Source organism: Nanorana parkeri, unplaced genomic scaffold (assembly GCF_000935625.1).
Source record: "Nanorana parkeri isolate BGI_ZX_2015 unplaced genomic scaffold, ASM93562v1 scaffold199, whole genome shotgun sequence".
NCBI lineage: Eukaryota > Metazoa > Chordata > Amphibia > Anura > Dicroglossidae > Nanorana > Nanorana parkeri.
In genome coordinates, this window is record NW_017306467.1 from 802,792 (window position 1) to 824,160 (window position 21,369).

Genomic DNA, 21,369 nt, shown 5'->3' on the forward strand with positions numbered 1-21,369 from the left:
TATATATATATATATATAATATAGAATATAATATTTAAATCACAATCAGTTTTTATAAGATATTCTGCTTACCTTATAGCTTAAAAGCAGTCTTTGGATAGCCCTGTAGACAGTTTTCAAGTCCGTCTCTGCTCGAACCTCAAACACATGTTTCTCTGGAGGTAAAAGCTCAGGATCAACTTTCTCTTGCATTGCAGTATGTTCACTGGTATACATATTGCCAAGGTTTGGCATCTGATTACTTCGAACCTATATAAGCAGAACAAAATTACAAGCTGCATTAATGAACACTTCAAAAACACCTCTACCTTAATATTTATCCGCAGGGAGATTTTTTTTAATGTTTTTGTGCAATCATGAAACCTTTATGATCCCTCATACACAGAGGAATTAGACAATGGGGTTAATTTACTAAAGGGAAATAGGTTGTTCACTTTGCAAGGAAATTTGCCCTTCATTTATTGAATGAGGGGAAGCTCTGCTGACTTCCATCACCCAATCATGTTCAAGAAAAAAAAAATGCAGTTTAAAAAAAAAAAATTCCTTGTACATGATTGGGTATTCTTTACAAAGTGAAGATTCACTAAGCTAATGGAAACTTCCCCTGCAAATTGCAAATTCCCTTGCAAAGTGAACAGCCCATTTGCCTTTAGTAAATCAACCGCTATGATTTTAGATTTGTTCTTCCCCCACAAACCAATGACAGCGCCTCAAAAGCCAACAATGGCTTGGGTTTAGTGTAACTACTTTCTGTAAGAAAGCAATTTCTTAATATTGGCACACATGATGAAATCTGAATTTTGGACTAGAAAACCCGCTTAAAACCCCCAATTATATATTTTCTAAAAGCAGAGGCCCTGTAGAATAAAAATGCTAATTTCAATTTTTTATGTTGCACGGTATTTGCACAAATGTTTATCAAATCAGTATTTTTAGAAAATACAATAAAATAAAATGTAGTGCACAGAAACAGAATACCCAATCTTTTGGTAAAATATAATGGGGATTTAGATGGGGGTCACATCGGGTAAATAGATACCAAACATTTCGAGCCTTAAAACTGCACGTGCCCGTGAAATCGCAAAAAACTACAATACCCAAAATTTACCATAGGTGACGCTTTAAAAGCTTTTACTACCATCAGTTTAGTATTAACTGTGATTGGTGGCCCTAGAATTATTTCTCTCATGCCGACGTTCACGGCGATATGTAAAAGGTGGGGCACAATCGTAGTTTTCGTCATGTAGGCGCACCCGACACGCGTTTGCATGTAAGAGGGGAACTTTGACAGGTCCTCTTTATGGAGACATCAAGGGTCTATTAGACTGCTTCACCAGCTTATTTTCCTGGCTACAGGAGCTGTAGAAATTACACAGTGACACCGGGAGTGATGTAATACACATTCCTTCTGGTTCTGGGTCAAGTGATCAGAGAGGAGGTCAGCAGCTCGGAAGTGTGCTGATCTCCCTCTGCTCAAAGAAGACAGACCCACTATGCCGGTCCCAGGCCCACACGGGGCACAGCAGAGAGCCCGTGGTAGCCAGCGGCTGGGGGGAGAAATGAGTTACACTCCGCGGCACAGTGCAAGCTATTGGGCGGCTCTATAGCCACCAGATCTCTAGTATGTGAACACCCATCGCCAGCTGTTTAAAACTGTGCCAAGATCATGGATGCTGCTGCAGCAGCCGTGATCTTGGTAAAACTGCTTCAGGATGTTCAGTTTATTTACGCTAGGCAGTCCTGAAGCAGTTAAACATGCTTGAAAATATAAGGCACCAACATACTAAAAACTGAACTCTAGCCAAATGTTTTCTTTTGTTTTAGTTTTGAAAAGCAAAAAGTAGATCAGGTTTTACTTGTAAAGATACAATAGGCTCTCACCGTGTCCACTACAAACACAGCAGCTTTTCTCTGCGATGGTATAAACAGTCCAAAAAGTGCTTTGTGCCCTTGAGAATTGTGGTATAAGTAAATATGACGGATACTTCCTGGGAAAAGAAAATTAAAAACACAATCATGTGCATTAGCATGTAAACATAAATAAGATACAATTTAGAAGTTGAGGTAAAGGATATCTGTGGACCACTTGATATAGGCGTTTATTTCAGCCACCTATGAGTTGCACAATCAAAAATGCTTCTGCGTAAATCTTAGGTAGCTTACGGTTTACAGAAAACCAACCAGATCTACCGCTGCCCCCAAAGGATCAGGTTTAATGTCCCTACCGCAACTATCATGTGCTTGGATGGTGACAAGTAACCTGAGCACTTGGCAACAGAAGCTAGGACAAACCAGGGGAGTAACAAATACTTCTTACTGATCAGGCAATGCTGAGACAAGGCCACAGTGCCAACCTCCCCTACCAATATAGTTAAAATATGTTCATATTTAAATAAACAATGTAGTAAAATACCTGGCTCTAAGTAGCTGTACTGTGCCAATGACTTCATTTCCAAGCAATCCAGCTCAAATGTGTCCGTTTCTCTTCCAGAATAGTGCCGAACCATCTGCTTATTCACCATGCACACACATCCAAGTTGGATCACGGCCCGCAGCAGCAAGGGAACCTAAGTATGCAGATTGCAGATTAATAAGTACAGCGTCATGTTCAGTAAACAGGTTTGTTTTATTTTTATTGTAATATACATTTTGTCCATCTAAACAGAGATAATCTCTGTTAGGTCAAACATTTGTTTTTACATACAAGCACATGGCATGCAGCAGCTGTTAAAATGTTACTGCTGCTTCAGAAAAACCATAGTGTGCCGCTACCTGAGTCTCATACACTCCTTCAATGTCAGGGGCAGACAGGTCAGCATTGATTTCATTGATGTGCTCCTGGTACATCTCTTCAGGCACGGAATATTCATACAGATGGTACACTGGATTGGAGCGAGGTAGGATTCTGTTTACCTGCAGAAGATGGGATAGATAAAAGTTTATTGTATAATCACAAAGTGCTAGAAATAACTGCTTGTGACAATACTAACATGTATAAAGTTTTTCCTGTTGCATGAAAAAAATTAAATCTAAAAACCCAAAATATAAAAAGGTTACTAACCTAACAAACATTCCTCACTTCGAGACATTCACTGCTACTACAATATGCACTATATACAGTATTGCAAAAGATTTTAAACAGCACTAACCCAGCCTGGATAGATTTGATAGTTATTCCAAGATAAAGCAATGAGATTCTCACCTTTCTGTACACTGCCCCCTCCTCGGTTTTGGACACACGTTGATTTACAAAGAAAATGCGTGGTATATTGATCTTGATACAGTGCAAGTCGCTGCCAATCACAGCCCACAAGCGGAAGATACCTGGTTGGCTACTATCTCCAATCTTTATAAAAACAGAATCACATGTACATTTTTAGTATGTTGCATCAGTTTCATTGTAAAAATAAATGAATACATGATTTTACAAACCTGCACAATCTGCCAGGGCATGTCAAGAATGCTGCAAGCCGTTCTACGCAGGAAGTTGCCTAACCCAGCAGCTTGGGTTTCCCGGACTATACTTCCTGCTCCAGGAGCTGCATCTCCATCCTCTAAACGACGCTTCTTCTGACGCTCTTTGCGCTGACGTGCCTGTAGCTCCCACTTTTTCTTGTGGTAACGCAACCAGAGAAGTCTCTCTTCCTACAGGAGAAAGGTTTCACCAAACTGGGTAACATACATTTTCAACTACCAGAAACCAAAACCATGTGAATAAAGCAGAACAGAACAAAGAAGACAGTTTAAAAAAAAAAATGTACTCACTGTTGTGGTACCCAGAGGAGGAGGGGGACCCAGGACTTCTCTCCAAGACTGTGTAAGTGCCACATCCTGGGAGTCACCCTGGCTCTCCTCGGTTGCTGGTATACGTTTCCTTTTTGTACTTATAGGAATGGCAGGCTGAAGGCGTTTACTAACGCCAATATCCTCAATATCTGGAGTCTGAGAGGGATCCATCACCTGGATCTGAGCTGAAACCTTAAAATAATAAAAATCAGCAATATTTTACTGCATAAATAGAAAGGAACTGAACATATAAGCCAAGGCTGGTCTTTCATCTGTTACAAAACATTTGAGACCTGTCTAATCTCAAGACAACTACTGAGCAACCATGCCCACATGACATCTACTCGTCTTGAACAGTTTCTTTAGAAAGTCTGATGCTACTTTTACTCATATATTTAATGTCACTAGTTTCTTAACCACAATATTAAATTGCTGCAACCTTTTTTTTCTTCCAGAATTGTATGAAAAAAAAAAAAAGTGACAATGATTACAATGACCGAGGTGACAAAAAAAAAATCTGACCTGACACCATAATCTAGATGCATAATTTAGCATCAAAAAACTTTGCACTGTGAAATGCAGTGTGTGCATGTGTGTTTTCAGTATGACTCCTGGCAAAAAAAGGTCTTTATCAACACAGAAATGTTATACTGGATTAATTTCCAGCTTACTGTGGGTTAAAGTTCATGTTAATATCCTTGCTCTGGTAGGAAAATTCCATTAGTAAAGAAAACAGGAAACAGAAAACATGGAAACAGGGTGCATGTTACATCCGATGTAGTTACTAAACCACAATGGTTTCATGGAAATTGTCAATGGAAGCGCATGTATTTTTACAAATGCAACTCAAATACCACACAACTAATAATTAAGACTTAATGAGACTGCTCCTAAACAGAAAAAAGGGTAAAAACAAGCATTGCCAGGAAATGACTAAATATTAATGAATATAAGTCCACTATGAAGTCTAGAATACAGGTTACTTTCATTTTAGTAAAGGCAGAGGCTATGCAACAACAATAACCACCATCTGTATCTGCTTACTAACATAATTTGTAATGATACCAAAGCAAAAACGTGTTCACACTCAAGACATTTAGAGAACAGCTCCACCCAATGGACAAACAAACAATAAAATGCCAATCATTACTGGGTTATTAGATGAATGTTTTTGCCAACATTCAAGAAACAAGCCATCTGAATACAAGTAAAATTTTAGTAACAGAATATAGCAACCTCACTCTTTTGATAATTAGTCACTATAACCAAGTACAATTTATTTTCACTCGGGCAATATTTATGCTGTATGCCAAACATTTAAACATACAACTTTAATGGAATGTGAGATATCAATGTATAGAGGGAATTAATAAGCACTGATATCACTTTATAGAGGGAATAGATATCGCCAGAGATTTTATAAATTAGTTGTTCACAGGAAACCAGACGTCACCTTTGTAATTTGCATAGGCAGCTCAGGCCTAATTCACACTCAGCTGCTAAATGCCCCTGTAAGGTGCATGGTCACATCTCTGGACTTTCCAACTACAGACCACAGCAGGGGACAAGATATATGTATATTCTGGCTTCTTACCGACTGGGAATGGTTATCACCTTTATAGGTAAGAGGAATTAGGTTTCCTCTTTAATAAAATCTAACTGATCAGTTATAGGGAGATGCAACTAATTCCTTCTGATAGTACATTTTATAAGCTACGTGCACATATACAATTGTAGGTATCAGGTTGACAATTCTCTAGAAAATGAAAAAACGGTTATTTGGGGTCTGCTTGCTTGCGATCAGGCCAACGTGCTGGTATCGAAAATCCTACCCCACGATCCAGTGATCAGAACCAGTGGGGCCAAAACCTATAGCCACTTCAGAAAGCAGAACCTCCCCTCCCAGCAGGTAGGGTCACACCTCCAGAAATGGTCAAAGGGCTAGAGGCCGTCCCACACCCAGATCACAATAAATTGGGAAGCTGGAACTATGAATTTGGCATTTGTCTGGGAGAGTGTGTAATAACACGGCGTGTACAGGTTTCTGGCGTTCTCCCGCCAGCAAGACAAAGTACTGCCTAACGGTAAAGTTTTTCTGTTTTACTTCTATTTTATGTCCGTAGCCAACATTTTTTTGTATGCCATGTTCGTTCTTTCTACATTTGTACATATTTTCTTATGCACTGCCTGCCTAGGGATATTAAAATATAAAATAAATAAGTGGCCTTCTGTGTACTAAACCACAAATTCATCCTCCTAGAGAGATTGGTTCTTGTTACTAATGTCTGTACGCTCGTTTATTAGTTCACTGTTAACCAGTTGACATCCGCGGTGTTAAACCCCCTTCCCATCCAGGCCATTTTTCAGTATTCAGCGCTGCGGTACTTTGACATTTACTCCGTCATGCAACGCTGTACCGAAATTAATTTTATACCCTTTTTTGAGGACAGATAGAGCTTTACCTGTATGAAATTGCAGATCAGTGTGTATAAGTTAGCAGATCTGCAAGAGAGGGATCTGCATGTGTATGGTTCCCTAGCAGACCAGTCCGAGGCCAAATTGTAGGTGTTGGCAGACAACCGTGAGTCATGTGTCTGGTGTGTGAGCAGTAAGAAAGTGGTAACACAAGGATTCCAGCTTGCAGGAGAGCTTGAGGAATCACAGAAGTGTGTGATAATCACTTGACTGCTACAGAGTGTGTGTGTGTGTGTGGTGTGTGTGTGTGTGTGTGTGTGGGTGGGTGTGTGTGTGTGTGTGTGTGTGGGTGGGTGTGTGTGTGTGTGTGTGTGTGGGTGGGTGTGTGTGTGTGTGTGTGTGTGTATGCGCGCGTGCGCGTCCCTCCAGTGACGAGGAAACCACTCTGGTCACCGAGTCACCGTGGACGGGCTTCCCTTCAAAGTTCCTTTGCAGCAAATTGCTTTTATACAAATGTATTTGGCACTTAAAAAAGGAAGATCCTAGTTAAATGGCATAATGTTCAAAAATGACAAATACCTGCTGTGCACATAGACTTAGGAGAGTAGTCTGATATGCAGGCACTTAAGACGGTAAAACAATAGGTTTTCTGAGATAGACTAAAACAAACCTGTTTCTTGCCCTCAACAGTGAACAATTCATTAATTCTCTTCTGCTTGTAGATGTCATTCTTCTCAAGCAACTTCTTATGGAGCCAGTCTGGGTGTCTCACGCGGGGGACAGGATTCTTCACCTAAACCAAGGATGAGAATTGAAGGTGCTATTCAGTGTCGTCCCAAGGGTAGCTTTTGCACTCAATTTATAAGGTAAATGCCTGGGTGCTTGTCCACAAAGAAATGTCCATACAAATGCAATGTAGGTATACAGCTACTGCTGAGTATACCCTGATGTGAATAGTCACATATAGAGACCAGCTCAAGTAGCTTGCAGGGAATCTTGATTGAAGGAAAAAAAACATAGTAATAAAAAGGTAGAATTTCCTCAGCAGAGCAGAGATACTAGCAAATAACTATGGCATGAAGAAAGTTGGAGGGGTTATCACCAGGCTGGCACTGTTTTTTGTTTGGCAGTACAAAATCTTCCTGTGGTGGCAGTAAAATTCACAGTCTGTACCTGTGTGCCTCAATGAACACTAAAACAGATTATATACACAAGAATTGTTTTTATATATACATATAATACACACACACTATAATTGCAAAAAGTTTCTTGGCATACAACAAAGCTCCAGAGTACTCTTCTCAGATAGCTGATCATACCTGTTGTAATGCTGCAGGAATAGTAATGATCTTCTGGATAGCACTGCCTAGTCGCTCAATGTAATAATCCCAATCTAGAATCTACAAAACAGGAGAGAAAAAAAAATCTGATATGAAGGGGATTTATACAAAAACTGTACTAAAAATGTTGATCAAATGCTTTCATTACTAGAAGTCACTGATCCAGAGATATTCAGATAGGGAGTTCTGTCTTTACTGACCGTACGGATGTCTAGGTCTTGCAGGGATGGATTTTTCAGCCATTTGCGCAGGTAATGTCTCTTCACTCCCATCTCAGCTTGAAATATTGCAAGTGGAATGGCTCTAGAAAATAAGATGCAGACAAAAATAAATAACCAAATAAAACACTCACATCTTGAAATTAAATACATGAAACATAACCTACAGAATTTTCCAAAATTGGCTAACAAATGCCTGCTGAGGTTACCCACAAAAACCAGACCACCACCTGACCGTGCCAATTCAATCACATACTTTCTATGGTTTATTGGCATGAATACGTTTTGGTGCAGTAGACATAAGAAGAGATTTCGTTTACATTAGTGAGGGGGACAGACAGGGTTAGTGTAAAGGTCATACACCTTATAGATTATGTGCAGATTTTCTGTGGTCAGATGGAAAACGTGCAACAGATTCCTCCATCTACACTTAACTGTGTGGTCGGAGGAATCTCCCACTGGGCCAAGCTTCAGTACAGATATTCCTCACTTTACGACTTAGCTGCTTTGCGACCACTCGCACTTACGACCAGCTCTCCGACCGTACGTGCGGGAACGTTGCAGCGGCAGTGCGACGTCTCACGGTCTTCAGTGCTGTACTCCGTTCTACGCTGCTAGTCTCGGTAAATACTTTATTGACTGATTTACAGTACATCTTCAACACTATACAGTACTATACTAATGCAGTACAGTACTGTATACAGTTCCTCGCTTAACGACCTGGTCGTAGGAACGGATTTTGTCGTTAAGTGAGGAATAGCCGTATCTTGTTAGTCGGCCCCGCTGGCTCTCATAATACCTGAACAATCTGATTGGATGCAGGCATTGTTCAGGTATTTTGACAGCCAGCAGGCCCAACAAACAAGATACTGAAGCTTGCCCCAGTGGGAGATTACTCCATCCACACAGTTTAGCGTAGATGGAGGAATCTGTTGCACTTTTTCCATTTGACCACAGAAAATCTGCAGATAATCTATAGATGTATGGCCAGCTTTAAGGGGAGGTTTGTGTGTGGTGGATTTAGGGTGGGGCATCTCCCTCAGCTGTGGGAGCTCTGCTTGCTACTCTGAGCTACCAACATTGGGAGCTCTGAGCTACCAACATTGAACATCTACTACATAAACCTTTGCATCATTATGTATGCACCTTACTAAAAGACTAAAACAAAGTAAAGAATAGAAAATAAGGATAGCAATCAGGAGGGTAGAAGTATGCGGGATACCATTGCTGAATTTGAATTGAATCTGAAGTATTAAAAGAAAATAGATTTGCCCGCTCTGTGATGTACCACATATCAGGCACTTTAAGGTTAGTTTACCACTTCAGTGACTGTAGTATGCAAATTCCAATAACGTTTCTAACCTTTCACTACCTCCCAAGTAAGGCCACTTATCACAGTGATTGCCCAAAGATGGACCAGACTGCATACCAGAGCAACCTGGTATCTTAGGCACAAAACAAGAAAAACGGACCTTCCATACAAGCAACTGGCTGCTATGTGGTGGCACTGGATATTAGGTTCTTTTTCCCCACTCAAAGGGCCCATTAGTAAGTGGCCTTAAACAGTTTTGCAGAATGCAAGTTTTCACAGAATTTACTGGTTGTATCCTGGTTCCATTTTAGCAATGGACTATGTCAATAAGCCAAGATTAAAATAACAGGCGGGGATCCTGCAAATGTCTGCAATGGTTCCTCCCATAATTATATGATTGCAGTTTGACTAACCATTGCACGGGTTTTAACCATATTTTTAAACCACAACCATTTCTGTCTGGTAAATTAGGACATTCTATCAAAATCTAAACTATTGTGAGTTATGCCAGAGTATACAAAAAAAGCAAAACCACTCAGTGTACACCATAATGCCCATGACACATTAATATATGCACAAATAAAAAGCATGGCACTTGTATATGTCTTTATAAGAAAAAGCAGAGGATGCATAGGGTATTTTGTTAAAGCACTCCTCTTAAAGAAACATGCAAGGGCAATACTTTTTATTTGGGTACATTTTTTTTTTTTTTTAAGTGTTACGTTTCTCATTTTCAGTATTGTTGCAAGGATTAAAGCAGTAGCTGTACAAATATCAGTATGGGTATATTACTTACTACCGAGGTCAAACCATCTTTGCAGTACATTTCTGCCACATGACAAACTAAAATCAGACCTCACCTCTCTGTTACAGGAGACCCTTCAGGTTTGCGAGATATAATATAACGACAACTGAGTCCAGCATCCTTCACCATCTGGTCTCCTAAAAACTCTGCTAGACGTTTAGCAGTACTGATTGAAGTGGATTTTTGCTCTCCATAATCCTCTAGGCGCCTGGACATGGAGCGATTCTCGGAGATCAACTCAAACAACTCTGAGTCTGGCATGTTGGCAGCCTTAAGAAATACACACACACACGTATGTCCCATCATAAATTGGCCACTTAACTAAATCAATACTTGCAGTAAAGTGGTAAATACAATTTGATTTACTGGATAAACTGATGGTAACCTTAAGGCTGGGTTCACACATAGGCGTATCGAATATGCGCGTTTGTCGCGCGATTTGCATTAAAAAAACGCACGACAAGTGGTGGGCCATTCTAATCAGTCACAGCTTGTGCACTTCCTGGTAGTGGCGAAGGTTGCCTGTTTCCTCCCACATATTTATTTTAACGATTGTTGCGGCCAATCCTATTGATTGGCCAATAGGAACTTAAGGCGAGAAGATAACCGAACAGATCTGCTGGCTATATGGCAGAGGAGCAATGAAAGTTGTTGTTGGTATGTTCTGTTCTTCATAGACGCAAGATGATTTTTATTGTGTTAACGTTAGAGATTCCATGTAAAGTAGCCACTATTATCATAATGTCTACAGAAATTGGAGATTATAGATTTCCAGATTCCACTGTGTAAGTTTTTTTCTATGGAGCATTGTGAATACCAGGGCACTCCAATTTGTAAAGCTCAACCTGCTGCTGCAGTTGCTGGCTCTGGCCTGCCCCTACTGCCCCCACTTGCACCTTACTGTTTTTTATTGAGTAAACATATGAATAGCTTTAATATATATTTCTGAACAGAGGCATGGGATACAGATAAAATATAACTAGGAGACAAGTAAATATATAACTGGTAAGCTTCAGGGGGGCACTCATTAGCACTGATGTGTCAAGGAAATGAGTGCATTTCTGGAAGACCAAGAGGCACGATAAAGTTTTTATAATTTTAAAACAACATTGTTCATGAAAGTAGAATCCTGTGTCACTTACCTTGCTATACAAAACATCCAGCCAGTAATCTGCAACTTTAGCTACTGATGCATAAACTTCTTCTAGTGTACTGCCCTTCAAGAAAGCTTCAAACACAGACGACTGGAATATCTTGATTAGCTGCAGCTCACCTCGACGTTTCACCTCAAAACCTTTGAGCTCAGCAAGTGAGCCATCTTCATTAAAAACTGCATATCTAAAGAAAAGGTAAAACATATTTACTATTTAAAATAGAACTATGGGGTAAGTGTTTTTCCCCATAGTTAAAGGGTCACGGGAGGACATATACTAACCATCTCCCGCGACCCAAAGCTCAGTATAATTGCAGAAACGTCACCAGCACACCAAATCCTTATAGGATCAAAGTTCGTAGATTTTATTGCAAACTCATGTCAGTTACACAAGCGCTTTCGGGGCCACACAGGGTCCCTTCATAGGCATAGTGAAGGGACCCTGTGTGGCCCCGAAAGTGCTTGTGTAACTGAACTGAGACTGCCCCAGCTGGGACGGATCCAGACAATGCTGTCGAGATCCACCCAGCTGTCTATATATAGCTGCCTATATAGAGGCAGAGCCAGCTGTGTATATAGCTGCCTATATAGAGGCGGAGCCAGCTGTGTCAGCCCCCTTCCCCGTTCATTCCTCCAGTCAGGGGGGGGCGAGAGAAAATCCATGCGGGGATGATGAGGTAGATGATAGAGAAGTGAGCGAGCGACGGTATGCGTTCACTCACTTCCCGATCTATTGAGCCGACGTGTGACAGTTTCATTGTCACAGGTCGGCTCGAACTATGAGGATGAGTGAGTTTCACTCACCTCATAGTTCTCCTTTAATGGTCATGTATAGGCATATGAAAATATTCTTGCTAAATCACAAGGAAGAGGGAAACAATAAGAGACACTAAAGGGACTTTGCTGCATCTGTAGAATGAGGGATTTGTTGCAAGCTTGGCCCAAATACAACATGTAACTCCACTCTACCACGTGGAAATCATTAAACTTACCTCTTCTTCAGCTTTTTCCCTTCCTCTTTGGATGCTGGTAGTATCATGGCTAGATATGGTCCATCAACCTCAAAGAATATGCTATTCTCAGAGCGAGTTACATAGGTCAGATTAGCTGGGTCAACAAGTTCCTGGTACTGATGGTTTGTAAAGCCTTCCTGAAAGAGAAAAGACCAATCATGTTCTTTGGTATACCAGTATCCTGTTCTACTTGAACGTATCTTGCATTAACAAGTATCTCACCTTCACCAAGATATTGAGCATTGCGCCAGGGTAGGATATTGTCACTTTTGGCTTTTTGGCATTTGTGGATTTGATAACAAAGTTCTCAGGAAAGCTGTTTGGCAAAACACACCAGATCCCATCTGTGTCCAGCTCAAGTGGTCTCCTAAATGAACAACATGGGAAAATCACATGACATTCACAAAATATCTTCACAAATTAAACCTATTGGAACACTTGACCGGTTTACTTTCTTACAGCTATTCAATACAGTGATATATAGAAAATCCAGAATAAAGAGACAGACCGGCACTGTCTTTAAAGCAGAAAAGATAAATAAAGCAGTTGGGCCCTGAATGCGCGAACAGTGTGGGGGGAATTTATCATAGCAATTGCGTGTGGTAGAACTTGTATGGAATATTGCAAAACACCGGCGCCTTCAAATCCAAAAAGAGCCCAGCAGTAAAAATACAGCAAACACGATGGAGGCAGCTCCCACAGATTAGATGGACCACCAGTCTGTGAGAAAAGGAACAAAAGAGAGCGCCTCCATAGTGTAAAAATGTTATTGAATAGTAAAAACACGCAGCTCTAATGGCTGTACTTACAACAGTTCGGTAGAATAAAAACTAGTAGAATAAAGTGAGAGGACAGAACCCCTGGCAGGGAGAATCTGGAGCGATGTAAATCACCAGTAACCTCGATCCCTGTATTGATAAATGGTTTACACGTTTCTGGGGCACGCCCCCTTCATCAGAACCAATGAATGAATACCCCCTGTATCCTGTCTTAAATCTTTGATGGAGAGGGTCACATGGGATTTTTAGTCCAATCATCCAGTCGGTGTTGGAGGCTCATCTAGAGAAGGCAGCTGCAAGTGATCTCTAAATACTATTCAGCTCAAGCTAATCCACAATATAATGTCATACATGGAATGGACATAGTGTGGATGCGACATGCATTAATGAATGTTAAAAGCTGATTCTCAGCGGTTAACAGCCCTCTAAAGCAGCAAATAACTCGTCACGTACAGTGTACGTGACAAGTTATTTGGTCCCTTTGTGGCTGGACGTACAGTGTACGTCTCCCGTCACGAAGGGGTTAAAGGCTAATAAACACGATGTACCCCTATAGTTTGTATAGTATGACCAAAATTAACTGATGGTTAATAAAAAACTATAAGGAGTCATTTCCCAGTTCTCAACCAGGATGATCTATACGCCGCAGACTGACAAATGCAGCTGCACAAAAGGATACAAACAATTCATACAACAAAACTTAAATAGTTGAAACACTGTATGTATGCACTAGCTACTTTCAAAGCTTGGAAAAATAAAAACACTAAAGCCGATTGGTTCTGATGAAGGGGAGCGTGCCCCAGAAACGCATAAACCGTTTACCAATACAGGGATCGAGGTTACTGGTGTTTTACATCGCTCCAGATTCTCCCTGCCAGGGGTTCCGTCCTCTCACCTTATTCTACTGGTTTTTAAGAAAAGGGACAGTCAGGGGAATAGTTCTGCTATAAGTTCATGGTCGCTAAAGCGACCATGAGCTTATAGCGAACTGTATAGCAGAATCGTGGGGATATTTGCGACAGTTGCGGCTAGGGAGTCAGTTTGCGCTGGATTCGGTAAGTTACCGCTGTCTAGAAGAGTCATATGGCATTTTGTGATGTCATTACATTTATTAACAGGGCTTAGGCTGCATTGATAAATGAGGCGCAAATAAGGAGGAAAAGAATTTAATTTAATGAGATAGGATAGAAAAATAGCGGAAGTGCTTTGATAAATTCCCGCCCATGTGTTGTGCACCTGTTTTCTTCAGAGTTTGCACTACTTTTTCAACTGCATGTTTTTTGCACGTGTGTTGCACCTGTTTTCTTCAGAGCTTGCACTACTTTTTCAACTGCATGTTTTTTGCACCTGTTTTCTTCAGAGCTTGCACTACTTTTTCAGTTGCATGTTTTTTGCACCTTTCTTGCACGTGTTCTGTGGAAGTCTAAAATATAACGTGTGCCAACTCTTTATGGGTACGAAGAGGACACGAACTGTGGAAGCTGTGCTTAAAAAAGGCAAGCAAAGGACTAATCGCAGTACCTATAAGCTCCTAGCTGCTGACTGGTGTGGTAACATACAAGTAGCAGCAGGAAATGTAGAGGTAAGCACAGAATGAATGACGCAGAAGCAGGGAGCTCCTTGCACTGCAGGTCCCCAAGTACAGCTTCCTTTCCAGCAAGAACAGGGAGCAGCACAGTAGTAACATCAGAATGATAATTGAGATTTGATTATGTTACACTGTAGATATACAGCTATGATGCTCAAGAATGCCTAGGCACAGAAAGTGCATTGTTCAGAACGAAGTTCAAGAGGAAGTCAGAAAAAAAAAGGTCAGGTATAATTCTTTAAGAAAAATCAATGGGAATCGCACACAAAAATCGGTAGGGATTGGGGGTGGGGATGTTTAATCATGACTCACCCAATTTGTTCAACCAGCTCTCGAGCCTGGGTGATAATATTAGCACCTGTATAACACACAATACCAGCCATTTCCATAGAATACCATCGAGCCCTGTAAAAAGAACAGATGTTATTGTCACAACACAGTAATTGTCCAGTTCAAATAAATAAATCTGTACATTTTTTTTGTTATCTACAAAAAAACACAACCAAATCGTTGCCTTTTGTTAAAACCTACCCTTTTCGCATGACATATCCATAGAAGGAGTTGAGGATGCACTTGTGAGCCAGCTGTAGCGATTCATAAAGAATCTCCATGTTCTTGCATCTCTTCACTTCAGCAGCATCTCCACTCTCAAACGCAGCAGACAATTTCTTTTTCCACACCTTTGTAGAGCAATATATAAGACGTGAGGTTCCCCCCTCTTACAAAGCATGCAGGAGTACAAAAACAACTATTACAGTACACATACTGCATGCCTTTCTTACACACCTTGTGCAGTCCCTTGAACTCATATCTGCGGTCTCTAAAAGCTCGCACAGTATCTACATAAAAGGAGTTCTCCCGCTGGCAAATGGTGGTTACGCGATCTTCTAATCTTGTTACATGGATCTTCTTGTAGGCTTTTCTGCAATAGTCTGGAAGAAAAGAAAAGGACACACACTAGCATTTACCCACCGATTCTTGCAGTATATATACAGAACTGGGTGTAACAGGATCATCTGTACTCTCTGCTCACCTGCAAGTCGCTTCTTTTCATACTTGGCCTGCTCTTCTCTGTTCAGGTTATGAAAAGCTCTGGGTGGGTTTCCGGGGAAGAGTGGAGGAAATTTCTCAGATTCTAGCTGCTGCTGTATCCGATGATACTCACTGCGACTAGCTGGCACTGCAAGTAACAGATGGAGTCTCAAATTTTTTGTGCAAGTTAAACTCCAAATACTAAAAAAGGTGGCAGAATCACTATGCTGCTCACAATAAAGAATTGATTTACATCAATAAAATGAACAGGGAGGCAGAGGCTAACTTAAATTAACTTTTAGGTTTAGATAGGTCACAAAAATAAGGAAAGCTATGTCTTGCCACTACAGCTTAACAGGCAGGGAGCTTAGCAGTGACTAGACTAGAACTATAGTGCTAACCTGGCAACACCTAAAACAAACAAAAAAATTCAAAAAAAAATAGTATAAGAGGGTTTTAAGTTTTTTTTTTCAAAGTTCCATTTAACACGGCTTTTATTCTTAAACTTTTTCCTAAATCACTCGGAAATTATATTAGGTCGGCATACATTGAAACCACTTTCACACGGAAAAGGTAAGGCAAGAAAAGTACTTTATCCACTGATACCCATGTCTCCAGTGGGCAGTTTTTTAGATATATATTTATGTCACCAGCCTCAAGACAGTGCTAATGTCTTCTATTAAGGAAATCAATAAAAGCCTGACCAATATCTTCATTAGCAAAGAACATTACTGTAGGCCGCAGTTAGACATTAAAATTAACAATTTTTAATCTGGAAAAAAAACCCTGTGATTGGACAGATCCAATGAAATTGTATCATTCAACCTGCCAAACTAAAACAAATCTATTTGGATGAATACCCTCTTTGTGCCTTAAGAACCACAGGTGCCCGTCACCATTGGACAAAATGTTTAATTGCATTGTATGAATTTTCAGAAGATTAGATACAGGTACCTATCTGGCAGAGAGTTCCACAGCATAGAAGTAATACAATATACATATATATCAAGGCATGATAAAGCTTATAAATTGACCATGCTGTGTAAAGACACAACATTTTTCAAAAACAAAGTATTCAGGAATTAAATCTCAAAAATGCATTCATGTATCCTATTAACAATACTGTACTTTATGTATCACTCAGCTGTGCATCCTCAAATCATCTCCGAATTGGTGCTGACACTGTCCTGTCTTCTGGAGGGTGGCTACTTTTGTTAACCATGGTTCCCATGTGTGGTGTAATGTAGCCACTGCTCCAAGCTCAGTAAAATCTCATGTCTAGTTCACCAATTAGTATTAAGATTATTAAGCCTTATTGCATTTGCCAAAAGTGGCATCATCCTACCTGGTTTCATGGGGCTAGGGGACAAAATAAAAAGTGTGGGCATGGTTATACAAGGATAACACACAGAGGACTGCTGTGGTATGGTTGGTGGTGTCTAAATCACAAAGGCAACTTAACTACAACATTTTGGCACAGTGAAAATTTAAGCCCATGAACACACACATCACTTACTAAATTCCCCTCTCCACTTCCACGTCATTTGCCTCTGACAGGTGGCTCCTGGTTTGTTGAAGTCACAAGCAGCACATGTCGCTTCATCAACCATAGCAGAAGGCTGTAATTAAATAATTGATTTTTCTCAGAGACCAAGAACAGAAGAGTTTTAAATCAGAGTTTACCTCTCAAAGAACACAAACAAAACATCCATCTTTCCACTAACCTGTAGACGATTAGTGAGGATGATGTTGGGATACATAGCTCCCACATCAAGATGGTAAATAAGGGGGCATTCAATTCTATTTGGAACCTCCTTTAGAGATGTAAGCTTCTTCTTAATTTCATCACAGACCTTAAAAACAGACAAAGACAGCATGAATTTGACGGTAGAAGAAAACAACCATTGAGCGTCACAGTCAGAGCTCTAATGTACCTACCTCTTGGAAGTTAGTGACTTGTTCGAGAGGGATTGCCTCTTCCTCTTCAATGGCATGACGCAGTGTTAGCTCCACACGCTGAAGCAGGAAGTCGAAGGCAGCTGGATTCTTCAGGAGACAAAAGCATAATCACAATCATTTGAATAAATTAAGCACAGCCGTCACAATGGTAAGCTGGATAAAAGTGTTTTTGTACTTTGAGTCCATTAAGGGACACAGGATGTTTTAAACCTTCTGGCTACACTGCCCCTTACAGAAGAACTGGACACTGTCAAAAACTGTAGGCCCTCTCACTACCAGCATGCTTCACTTTAGTAACACAGAGGGGTAGGATCTGTGTCCCTCAATGGACTTTAAGAAAATGATTTTATGGTGATAAAAAAAAAAATATTTTTCTCTCTCTCTCATCAATTAAGGGGCACAGGAAGTAAAACATTTGGGATGTCCAAAAGCACTCCAACTGGGGGTGGACAACATGGTCAAACACAGCTAAATAAAGAACAAGAATGGGGAACTGCTTGCTGCTTAAAAAGGACACCTAAAAAGGACCTTACACCCAAAACTGGAATGAGAAGAGGCCAAAATGTCTACCGGGCAAAACGTTAACTGAAGATCAGGTGGCATCCTTTGAATGCCAGGTCTTGTGGGTGGAAGTAAAACCAAGCTTAGAGGGTCTCATCTAGGAGGTTGAGGGTCTAGTGAAGTGAAAGGCATGCTTCTGAGAAGTAACAAGTCCACACCTTAGGATTCCTCTTCTAGGGAAAAAGTGTACTCGCCCATAGCCGAATAGCAACAAGCACTGTTGGGGTATTCTGACAGGAGTTGGTGCCACTATCAGAATACAAAAGGACACAGTGGGAGATCCGTTCATCCAATATGTTAGTGTTGATGGAGAAATCAGTCAGTTTTTTTTCATTCAGCCTTCCAGGACTGGTAGAACAGACAGGCTGATCATCCATTTTTAGGCTGTGGTGAACAAAGAGTGCCAAAGTGGTCTCTTTCAATTTAGGAGTAATAGTAGAAGATGGCAACTCCTCAGTCAGTCAATGACTTCGGTGATTCTGCTGAAGACTCAGAATCAGCCAAGGCTTCAGACAGATTAGGTAGAGTTGACAGCGGGGAGGCATGTTTGCTGCCTCTGCAATTAGGGTCAGAAATTAGCTGGGCAATCTGTGACAGAGATGCAATTATTGCATGGCTGTAGTAAAAACCTCCCCAGAGAGGGAAGCAGGCCGGTAACACCTGACAGAGTTAGGAAGACTTTCAAGAAGGGAACTCCCAAGCTAATGACCAACATGACTACACTATAAATGCTGTTCAAGTGACATTAAAGTCACAAATATCTACCCTCCCCCCCATCTTGCTGCCTTAAGGACTTACCTTAAATGATGCCGCTTGATCCGATCATCTTCTTCCTTCCACTTGTATTCAGCAATCCCTCCAGCGCTGGTGCCGGTCTCTGATCCAGCGCAGGCTCATGTCCCATGGTGTCTGTCCGACATTCGCACTCCCGGCTGCGTGCTTTCACCTCCACTGTGTTTCTCCTCTTCTCCAAGTCGAAGATCTCTACAGCGCATGCGCCCGCCCCATCATCCTGCATGGCCGCCGGAGATGCTTCAGATGGGAGTGAGTGGTGGAGACACAGGTAAGTTTTTACCTTTTTGGAAACTTTTTTTTTTTAATGTTTTTGCAAATACTGTATCTACTGCTTGCTAGCAGTAGATATATGCAAAACAAACAAACAAGCCGTTCATTGGACGCTACAGGCATACAGCCAAGCAGTTAGTGGGCAGTGTGCAGGGGGACAGCTGGTACCACCGGACTGTCCCCTCCATGTCTAAAATCAGACATGCTGCAGCCACAAACATACAGGCTCAAACTAGGAGGATACAAATTAGGTGCGAAGTGACTAATGAACATGGGTACTTCTGATGCCTGGTCTGAAAGGCCTATTGATAGAAGTGAGTCTTCAGAGACTTCGGAGACGGAGCAAGTGCAGAGGCAATGCTAACAAGCTCGGGAGCCGGAAAAAAGTTGCCAGACAAAAAAAATAAATTATATATGATATACAAGCTCCTAATTCATTAGAATTTACTGGTCAGAACAGAAAACAATGGAAGTCACAGGTGTGCAGTAACTTAGTGATGACATTCCTTTTTGATAACACAGGATATTCCTTTTAGTTTTAATTATTTAGTATTTACAGTGGAAGTAAGCGCTTCACTTAAAATAGGTAGATTGAAGGATGGAAATAAATGAGGAATGAGCAACTAAATGCATCTTTATGATCCACAAAAAGCCTACTGCAAACAGTAGGCAAAAATTAAATGTAAGCAGAAGTCATAATAAGATCTATATATTTACCATTTTGAAGCGGCAGGGAATGTCACTGCGGAATACTCCGGACTCGAGAGCCTCCACGTGTCCACCCACATAAGTTTCGGAGTCCAGTACATGACCATCACCAGTCAATTTATTGAATACGGTCTCTTGTTTATTGGGAAATATTATGTTAGCGTGGTAAGCCTGGACCATCAACAATGCCTCACAGAGGGTTCCAGAACCCTTCCTCAGCACCTGGGGAAAACATACAAATATTACCAAAGATACAATAAAAATCTCTAAATAAGTTAACAGAAAGACAGTCTCACGGTAAAGGAAAACATATATACAGTGTAGCTTTTAAAGGCATTAAAAAAGAACTATAGCCCAAACTTTTTTTGCCATAGCTCTCTTTAGGATCACAGGACATGTACTTAAGTCCTCCTGTTACCCAAAACTCAGCATATAGTGGGCTATTGCCTGCAATATGCTGACAGCGCAGAGCCGTGCTGCAGCTGGGATGGATCCAGACAAAATTGTCTGGATCCAACTTGCTGCCCGATTGACAGCCCCGTCCCTCGTCCATCCCTCCAGTCAGCACTGGAGGAATAGAGAGAGGAGAATCCATGCGGGGAGTGGTGACCGACGGTCACTGCTCTCTGCAGGGAGAGGATCGGGAACTCCGTGATCACTAAGTTCTTGATCTACAGAGCCGACGTGCGACAGCTTTAGTGTCACGTCAGCTCCAATTATGAGGATGAGTGTATTTCAGTCTCCCCATAATTCTCCTTTAAGATTTATTCATTCATTTATTATTAGTCTCTAACCTCATCAGGCTCCATAGGGATGATTGTGCAGAGAGCAAAGATGAATGGATGGACATACTTCATGTACATGTAATATGTGGCAACGGCATCAGACACAGAGTATGTGGCTAGTACCTGCAAAATAAGAAAAAGTTCAACTAATAAAGACAAAGAGCAGATTATCAGAGACTAGAATTAATGGTCGTAGTTATTTGATTTAATATGCAAACAGAAAAACGACTTAGGGGTGATTCCTAGAATTGAAAAGACGTTGCTGATAAGTTTTGCACAACTTCATATACTAGTACAAATGTACCTGTGGCTCCTCAGTCGCCATCCGACACATCTCCTCTGGGTCCAGCTCAACTGGGTCATAACCCAGTTTTGCTTTTGCAGCTGCCTTTAGATTGTGGCTTCCAACAGGCAAGTAACTATCTCTCCTCACCCACCTACAAGAAGAGCAAACACTCAATAAAAGGTTCATAAAATAAAATACACAAATTCAAAATATTCAGTGTGCGTTGTTGTGTATTTTTGAAAAGAGAAACCCCGAGTGGAACAAGAATTATGATGGCCAAAAAAAAAAAAAAATTAAAACCCACATACTTAAGTGTGACATTTGGACTCGCCCTAAAAACCTTTTCTTGAAGTCTATTGAGGGACACAGGAAGTCTCTTACCTTTGGTTATACCGTTGTCTATAAGGAGGATTGGACACTGGCAAACCTAACAAAAACTGCAGCCCAGCTACTACCAGCATGCCTCTGCTTTTTAGTAAGGCAGTACTACGAGCATGATCATGATCATAAAACACAGAGGGTTAGGACCTATATCCCTCAATGAACCAAAAAAAAAAAAAAAAA

The 21,369-nt window shown here is 40.9% G+C and overlaps 1 protein-coding gene across 1 annotated transcript in view; it reads right to left on the minus strand.

Annotated features, from left to right (window-relative positions):
• Nucleotides 1-21,369, minus strand: part of POLE (DNA polymerase epsilon, catalytic subunit) — a 55,364-nt gene that overhangs the window by 15,525 nt on the left and 18,470 nt on the right. The window contains exons 13-36 of the mRNA XM_018555522.1: nt 20,824-20,956; nt 20,529-20,642; nt 19,744-19,956; nt 17,380-17,487; nt 17,166-17,294; nt 16,958-17,060; nt 15,443-15,589; nt 15,196-15,341; nt 14,941-15,089; nt 14,722-14,814; nt 12,265-12,409; nt 12,022-12,179; nt 11,019-11,214; nt 9,932-10,146; nt 7,742-7,844; nt 7,521-7,601; nt 6,868-6,994; nt 3,766-3,971; nt 3,433-3,645; nt 3,203-3,346; nt 2,773-2,913; nt 2,414-2,567; nt 1,882-1,988; nt 73-249 (exon numbers count right to left, since the gene is read on the minus strand). Of these exons, the coding sequence (XP_018411024.1) occupies nt 73-249; nt 1,882-1,988; nt 2,414-2,567; nt 2,773-2,913; nt 3,203-3,346; nt 3,433-3,645; nt 3,766-3,971; nt 6,868-6,994; nt 7,521-7,601; nt 7,742-7,844; nt 9,932-10,146; nt 11,019-11,214; nt 12,022-12,179; nt 12,265-12,409; nt 14,722-14,814; nt 14,941-15,089; nt 15,196-15,341; nt 15,443-15,589; nt 16,958-17,060; nt 17,166-17,294; nt 17,380-17,487; nt 19,744-19,956; nt 20,529-20,642; nt 20,824-20,956 (3,502 nt within the window). The remainder of the gene's footprint in view (nt 1-72; nt 250-1,881; nt 1,989-2,413; nt 2,568-2,772; nt 2,914-3,202; nt 3,347-3,432; nt 3,646-3,765; nt 3,972-6,867; nt 6,995-7,520; nt 7,602-7,741; nt 7,845-9,931; nt 10,147-11,018; nt 11,215-12,021; nt 12,180-12,264; nt 12,410-14,721; nt 14,815-14,940; nt 15,090-15,195; nt 15,342-15,442; nt 15,590-16,957; nt 17,061-17,165; nt 17,295-17,379; nt 17,488-19,743; nt 19,957-20,528; nt 20,643-20,823; nt 20,957-21,369) is intronic.